The sequence below is a fragment of the Aptenodytes forsteri genome, unplaced genomic scaffold, assembly GCF_000699145.1.
Source record: "Aptenodytes forsteri isolate BGI_AS27 unplaced genomic scaffold, ASM69914v1 Scaffold173, whole genome shotgun sequence".
NCBI classification, from domain to species: Eukaryota; Metazoa; Chordata; class Aves; order Sphenisciformes; family Spheniscidae; genus Aptenodytes; species Aptenodytes forsteri.
In genome coordinates this window covers 2,617,978-2,626,141 of record NW_008794449.1, presented here as the reverse complement: position 1 = coordinate 2,626,141, position 8,164 = coordinate 2,617,978, and the positions used below count along the sequence as shown (strand labels likewise).

The window sequence follows — 8,164 nt, the reverse complement described above, 5'->3', positions numbered from 1 at the left end:
TTTGGGTCAGCTGTCCTGGCTGTGCCCCCTCCCAGCTCCTTGTGCCCCTCCAGCCTTCTCAGTCGGTAGAGCATGGGGAGCTGAAAAGTCCTTGACTAGTGTAAGCACTGCTCAGCAACAACTAAAACATGGGTGTGTTATCAACATTGTTCTCATCCTAAATCCAAAACACAGCACTGTACCAGCTACTAGAAAGGAAATTAACTCTATCCCTGCCAAAACCAGGACACCTATATAATTAGCTGCCTACATTTTGGATCACTGAATCTCACTCTTAGAGTTTGCACAGGGAGAGGCAAGGGAGAAACACGGCACACTGTATGGGCTCAGTCGTTCTGGTGGGCAAAGTCCTTGGAGCATGGCCTGTTGTGAAGACAAATCTGTGGCACAGATGAGAGGCCTCTGGGACTACGAGCAACCACAATCCATGTGGGGCGTAGCCTGTCTACAGTTATATCTCAGTGTGAGTGTTGGGTGTCCCACCCAGCTATCTTACTATCCCAAGGGAATTTGCACCTGGTATAATAATAAAAATGTCTTACTGAGGTCTTATATCAGTAGATCTCAAGGCCGTGGATTGTTGTTCCCACTTTACCCATGTGACAACTGAGAATGAGACAGCTGTGCAATAGAGACCAGGTGGAAATTCTTCTGTAGAACCAGAGACCTCCTGAGTCTCACTCACACCATCACACACCTTTCTCCCCTGCACTAGAATGGCAGCCCAGGATGTGTTTCACTATGGTGATGCCAGAGGGCAAAACAAAACATCTCTAATGTGCAAACAGAGTGCTGCAAAACCACCCTCCGACCTGGATGCAGCTGTCATATCAGTTTATTATTATTTTTTAATTTATGAAATCATCTCTGATCCTTCTTACTCCCTTTAGCTTGAGGGAAAGTAGAGTTACTCAATGTCCAGAGGAGCCCCCTTCCTCTTTCTCCAAGGACATAAACAATCCACCAGACCTTATTAATATTCATCCTCTTTGCCATGTTGTTGCAATTACTGAAAGACACAGTGACCTTTGAAAAGGAAGACTTGAGGGGGGTTAATTTCTGTTGGATTTGTTTAATTCTTTTGCCATTTGATTTTTCAGGAAGAGGGAGTGGGGAAGAATGCAGGGGGAGAAGATGTGGTGGGTCAAAAGTGATTGTTAATTGCAATTAAGAAAACAGCATCCAGAGAGAAAAAGGATATTCCATCTGATAATTAATATGTAGAGATTGGTAATGCATTAATGAGGCTGATTCAGATCTTGCTACAGAAAGGTGCAACACTTCGGTTAATTACGGTTGGAAAAGACTCTATCTGCAGCATTGCTGGAAGGTCAGGGAGAGGGGAATGCCTCATGCCATCGCTCAGCGGCACAGGGAGGTAAAATGTGGAGGCTAAAGGTGGCCTTGGAGAGGAAATTTGTGCAGGCCCACCTGGGGGTCTGGTTTACTTTCTGTCAAAACAAGATTTTGGAGCAGGGAGTGAAGGGGATGGCTGGGCAGGAGTTATTGGATTGCTTTGACGCCAAAGGAGGGAGGGGAGGCGGCTCCTCCTAAGTCTGGGGATGGGGAGCTAGGCAAGAGGTCATCTTAGCTACATCAATATTACTATGCAAAAAGGCCATGGCCTGCTCTCTGGCCATAATGCCAAGCATCGTGGCGTGGTTTGGCTAACATCCATACGGGTAAAACAAGTTGTACTTGTCCATACTGGTTACGATGAACAGCTGGTACCATCCCCTGAACCAGTCCTGGGCAGTGTCTGACACTGACAGTGCTGGTTGTTCCAGGCCAAAGCTTTGCCAGGGAACACGATAAGAGGTAAAGAGCATGGGCAACTGAAAGTCAGTGTTTGAACCTTGTTTAATTTAATGGTGTAGACACTGACATCATGTCTGGCTTGGCATCATCCCTTGTCTTTGCTGAGCAAATCGCGCGGTCATAAGATAATGCTTTGATAATAAGGCCTGGTCCATACAGCTGCTTTGGGGGCTTCTCTGCCTCACACTGTAATTTCACCAGGAGATACGCCCTTGCTGCCTATTGTTACAAATTGATTTGATTACAAATTGGAAATTTATTTAATACTAATACGGAATGCTGAGCTTGTGAGAGCAGGGTTGCAGTATAGCCAAAGCCTTCCCGCTTTGGAGACCCAAACTAACATCTCCCCAGGGTGGACTCACCAGCTGTGAATGTCTCAGCCCCACGCCAGAATCTGTATGAGCACCCACTCTGCATACAGAATGGGAGAGGTACCTGCTACGGAACCCAGACAGAAGAGGTCTTCTTGCCTGTCTGACAAAAAACTTCTATTAGGTGGCATGTCGTTAGCATATTTCCTTGGTGAAACCCATTAATCCCAATATGAGTGCTACTAGGGCTGAGACACGTTCATCTCTCTTTGCAGAAAACATGATCCGTTACACAGGCAGCCCGGATAGCCTCCGTTCCCGCACCCCCATGATCACCCCTGACCTTGAGAGTGGAGTCAAGATGTGGCACTTGGTGAAGAACCACGAGCATGGTGACCAAAAAGAGGGTGACCGGGGCAGCAAGATGGTTTCTGAGATCTACCTGACAAGGCTACTTGCCACCAAGGTACATGGTGGGGGGGGAAAGAGGGTGAGAAATTGGTTTTTAAAGGCTGCAGTGGAACTTCTTTCCTACAAGAAATGAGAGACTGCTCAAAGGATGCCAAAGGGGGATAAAGAGAGAAGGAAAACAGAGCAAGAGGAGTGCTCCAAGCATGGAGGGAAGGAGCTCGAGTTTAGAAAGCAGAGTCGGAAAAGGGACATTGGCAAGCAATGAGGGGTAAAGAACCCAGGGCCGTGAGACTGGTGGAGAAAGTCAGCACAGGGGTAGGTGTGTGTTGGGGTTGTCGATTATACCGGCTTGTAGCTTGTACCAAAATTGAGCAAATGAAGAGCCAGGGAGTAAATGTACCCAGATCAGGTTCCAAGGATGTGTGACACCTCACAGTCTGAAATGGGATCCTCTGACACAAACCCCTGAGTTTTGTGGTACAAGTCCTTCTTCTCCACCGTTCCCCTGGGCCCATAAAGACTCTCTTGTTGATGACTTGGCAGGGGGTTAAGTTGACTGTGATGTGGCTAATAGGTGGCCAGCTCCAAGGACAGCAAGCAAAGTTAGATGCCCATCCCCGCTGAGGCATGGAAAGCTCAGGGTCTCCAAAGAGAAAATACACATTAAGTCAGGTGGGGGCAGAGCAGGGACATCCCGAGACACATCTCAGACATCACCCCTGGCCCATGGCACGTCTGCAGGGAGGGCAAGGACTGCCCGCTCTGTGAAGACTTGCTCCCAGGGGTGGTGCAGACCCAAGTCCTCCTTTATGTTGTGACCTGGCTGGTTGTGCTTTCCCAAAATAACATTTCTTGGGTGTTGGGAAGTTGGTAAGATCTCATCTGCTCAATCCATATTCCCCAAAATGCTGGAAACAAGCCTCCTGCGTGGGTGCCTGCCAGAGCCTGCAAAACTTCTGTAGTGGGGCAGTATGTGAGTGTTTAGCATAACTGGGGATGCAGCACTATGGGGAGGACACTTGCACAAGTGGAGATCACTCAAGCTGACAGGTCTAAAACTTCCTGCAGTGGACTTTGGCTCCACGACAGCAACAGAAAGTGGCTTAGTTGCCACTGCACAGAAAGAACTCGCTGTCACTCACCACCACTCTGTCCGTTCCCTGCGAAGGACATGGCCGGTTCCTGCAGCAGCTGGCTTGCTCTGGGGTTGACAAAAGCTCTCCAACCTTTCACCTTCTTTCATCTCTAACCGAGACTATCTTCCACCTAACTCACTTGTAAAGGCTCCACAAGAGCGTGGGCAAAAGCAGTTGTCTGAGTTTACATTTATTTGCTCTTCCACCCTGTGGATGGTGGTCTCCTTGGAGAAGCCTGCATTAACGAAGAGGCTGCAAGGATCTTCATTTGCACCCCAGCAGGGACTGGGGCAGGTGGGGAGGAAGGCAGTATAATCAGAGAAAGGCTCCCTTTGCAGTTCTGCCATGCTCTTGCAGCACAGAGCATCTTTGTGCCCGAATCTCTCTAACATGAGAGTTATCTCGATGCATCCCAGAAGTGGAAACTGTAGGGTAGCTGTGGCTCAGGTGTGGCTGATCACGGTGTTATCTCACCCTGTTCTGAGTGATCAAACAGCCCAATCTTCCTCCCTTCTCTGAAATTTTGACTATTATCTTTTCTTGTCAGGGTGTTAATAGGCACAAACACAATTTCATGTGTTCATGCAAAGGCTGTCTGTTTGCCCGTCAGACAGGTCTCATCACATGCTTAAGTCCTACCATACAGTTCTACCTGCACATTTGTTCCTCAACTCATTTTGCCTCTGGTGTCTGACTCTCCCCGCATCCTCGCGCAGGCTGTCTATGTTGCAGTGGGATTTCGAGATAAAGTGGCTTTGTCTTTAGCTCTTGTACATGCCCAGCTCCCTCCATCAAGATGCTGTTACGGATCACACAACGTAAAAAGAAAATGATGCTCCCCAGGGCCTGGGCCCCAGCTGGTGTAAACCAACAAGCATTGGACCAGTGCTGATTTACTCTGTCTGGGGATACGTCCCCTACCCCACCACTGAATCGCTTTTGCTTTCTGTTCTGGATCACAAACTCAACATGTTGGGGTTTTTGGTTTTTTTTTGTGGAGATGGCAGGAAAGCAGCTGCAAAACTTGCACAGCAACAGAGAGTAGAAAGGCTGGGGGTTTATTGTTTCCCCTCTTGGGCTAAGCAATTTTCTTTTCTCATCATGACCATTTGAGGGAGGGAAAGAGGAGAGCGAGCAATTGCTGGTAATACAATCCCAGGGAATACTTAGTTAAACTGACAATGACTTTTATTCTGGTAAATCCCTGACCTCTGAGACCTAGAGTCTCTTGCCTAAAAGCCTCAGAGGTTTTCTTTGTGTTTGTGTGGGTGAGCATGTAGAGAACTAATTCCCTCCAGAAACTGAACCTGAGGGCAGCTCTTCCATGTCAGACCAACAAGATTTCCCCTTGGGGGCCCTTTCTGAGTCAGACGTGTGCTGCAGGGCTTTATTCACCCTGTAGGAGTTCATACAAGCAAAAGGTACCTCTGTTTGTTTCCTGAAGAATAAATCAAGCGGTGAATCAGCAAGAGACACCAGCTTTCTAATTAAGTACTTGTTAGCACTATGTAAACTTGAGCCACCCTGGTGGAACCTGGTGCTTCGTTTCTAGTAAGGAGAATTTCTTTCCTGGGTCTGCAGAGAAAGGGGAGGGTTTTATTTTTCAGAAGAGGAAGTCTTGCAAATCAGGAAACGTTTGTTTGGAGATTTGATTGCTTTTTGGTTATTTTAGCAGCCGTATGATTTGTTCACATATAAATACCTGTGCAGCTCTGGTGGCAGAGCAGAGGTTCAAACGTGGGCTAGAGCTCCCCATTCAGCAGGGAAAGCGTGCCTTGCCTGGTTTGCCCCCAAACCTAGCCTGCAGCTCATCTGGTTATCACAGCTCAACTGTCCCCTTCTCCAAGCCTGGTCACCCTCCGATATTCCAGCTCTTCACCTTCTTGCTAAAGGTCAGCTGTCCTCACCGGCTTGTCCAGCGTGGTTCTCCAAGCACAGGATCTGGGATTCTCCTCCAGAGGAGCATAAGGAGACCTCTGCAGTCTCTGCAGTGGACATTACTGAGGTCTGCAGAGCAGTACCTGACACATCTATGCATTGCTTCTAGGGTTTGCCTCAGTTCCATGCCAATGGGTAGTAAGAAATGAGGAGACTTCTTGGGCATTAAGGTGAAGTTTGTGTTATTTATTATACTACTCACACATTTAAAACAGCTGTCTCTCTACAAGCACTCTTGTCCCACTTGCCTCAATGACACCTTCTGCTCTGCTCTACAGCCATCTGACTTCTATTCCTAGCTTAAGAATTGGCCCTGGATGAAAGCCAGCATAGAAAATGGCTAGTTTTTGTCTCATACATGCACTAAAGCAGTTGAGGATAGGACTCAGAGGAGAGAAATTTCAGTGGGAACATATCCGGGCCTCTCCATCACCATATACCTGAGATGGGGCTAGGTATCCCGCCACAGCTCAGCCACCGTCCCTGGCAGGGAGTGCTAGTAGCGGAGAGGGCAGGTAGCATCCTGACCTACTACGTCTGGCTGCTAACCAGACGTAGCGGGTATTGTGAAGATGCACATGCCTGCTTAAAGACATCTGTACTGAAATTTCCAAATCATGTCACATGTAACAGATATTAGACGGCTCCCACTTTTCAATCACACTTTCTGGGCCTGATCCACAGACATACTCTGTTTTCAGTGGGGTACCAAAATTCAGCATCCTCTTCCCACTTGGTATCTCACATTCTTCTTTCCTTCCTTCTCCCAACAGGGCACCCTCCAGAAATTTGTAGATGACCTCTTTGAGACCATCTTCAGCACTGCTCACCGTGGCAGTGCCCTTCCCCTGGCTATCAAATACATGTTCGACTTCCTGGATGAGCAGGCTGACAAGCACAACATCCATGACCCCCACGTGCGGCACACCTGGAAAAGCAATTGGTGAGTGAGACACCCCAGTACAGTCCGGCACCAGGTCCTGGACTGGAAGGAGAGGAGAGGGACATGTGGTTTGGGATCTGGCTGCTGGGGAAGCTGAGCAGCCTGGTGTGGGGTTCAGAGCACCAGGCTCAGTCTTCCCAAGCCTATGGGGAAGTCAGAAGATCCCAGAATCCAAAGGATGCTCTCAAGGACGGAGCGCTTTGGCTAAACAGGTCCCAGTTTGCCCTGTATTACGTGGGGATGGCAGTATTTCTGAGGGACCTCATGAGGATATAGGCGGAAAAATGGTGAAGTATTTAACTGCTGCAGTGTCCAGGCCCATAGGAATGTCTAGGGAGGCATGGGAGAGGGTTCAGCACCACTGTCTTCATCTAGACTGGATGTTTGAATTCCCACTATAGTCAGAGGGGAGCTAGAGCTCCGTTTGCTTGCCCACACATAGACATCTAGTGCCATCTGAGATATTTTAAGGTATCCCAGACATCCACAGGGGATGTGCAGCACCCACAAGAGACTTGTACCTTCCTGGGCTGGCAGCTGGAGACCAGGAGAGCATCTCAAATGGTACTAAGCACTTAAAGGGTCTGGAGCTGGATGTGAGTCTCCTTCAGAGCGAGTGACAAAATCTGACCTCAGCCCCCTGCTCTGCCAGGCAGCAGCCCCTCTTCGTACACGTAATGGGACAGTGGGGAAAAGCCAGGATCGGTGGAGAGGAAAGATCTCTGCGGCTCCTCTCCGCTGAGTCTCCCTGTTGGAAAGAGTCCCCTGGGGAATCGCTCCCTCCCCTTCTCCTGTGCAAATACAGGGACTATAAAAGGAACAGCAGAGGAGAGCCATGGGGCTCCCAGCTCATGCATTTTTTCTTTTTACCAGCCATGCTGATGGCAGATCGTCACAGCGCAGTGACATAAAAAAAGAAACCCCATGCACCAAAGAGGCTTTCAACTAATGAAACATTAGCATATTATTAACATTATCTGCGGCACTAATCTAAGGCTGATTGCAGCCACTCAGACTAAATGAGCAGGAGGTTTATTTAAGGGGGAGGGGGGAAGGCAGAGTGTGTATGTATGTGGGAAAAGGGGCAGTGTGAAGAAATATGTTCAATCAGATTAAATTAACTCAAAGTCACATCACAGGCTTCATTATTCCCAGCTAGGGACATCGTCCCCCCAGCCCCTCCCCACACTTGTACAAACACTCAGGCACACATACATGCACTCTCTGCTCGTCCTCACTGTGGCTGTGTTTGCCATCCAAACACCTGCAGAAGAAGTTCTGCACGGTTCACTCATCCACCTCATCCCCCAAAAGATGAATCCTCCATTCCCAGCCGAAAATGTTTCCTTCCCACAACTCCCATCAGCTGTCATTGCCAGCATCTCCTCCTTCTCCTGAACTTCTTCCCCTTCCCCTACGGAGGCTGCTTGGCTGATAGAATCATAGAATCATTAAGGTTGGAAAAGACCTCTAAGATCATTGAGTCCAACTGTCAACCCAACACCACCATGCCCACTAAACCATGTCCCTAAGTGCCTCATCTACTCGTCTTTTAAATACCTCCAGGGATGGGGACTCCACCACTTCCCTGGGCAGCCTGTTCC

The 8,164-nt window shown here is 48.6% G+C and overlaps 1 protein-coding gene across 1 annotated transcript in view; it reads left to right on the top strand.

The window, feature by feature from the left end:
• The window catches only part of PLXNA4 (plexin A4), a 462,713-nt gene that overhangs the window by 425,243 nt on the left and 29,306 nt on the right, over window positions 1-8,164 (top strand). The window contains exons 27-28 of the mRNA XM_009290424.2: window positions 2,408-2,598; window positions 6,391-6,560. Of these exons, the coding sequence (XP_009288699.2) occupies window positions 2,408-2,598; window positions 6,391-6,560 (361 nt within the window). The remainder of the gene's footprint in view (window positions 1-2,407; window positions 2,599-6,390; window positions 6,561-8,164) is intronic.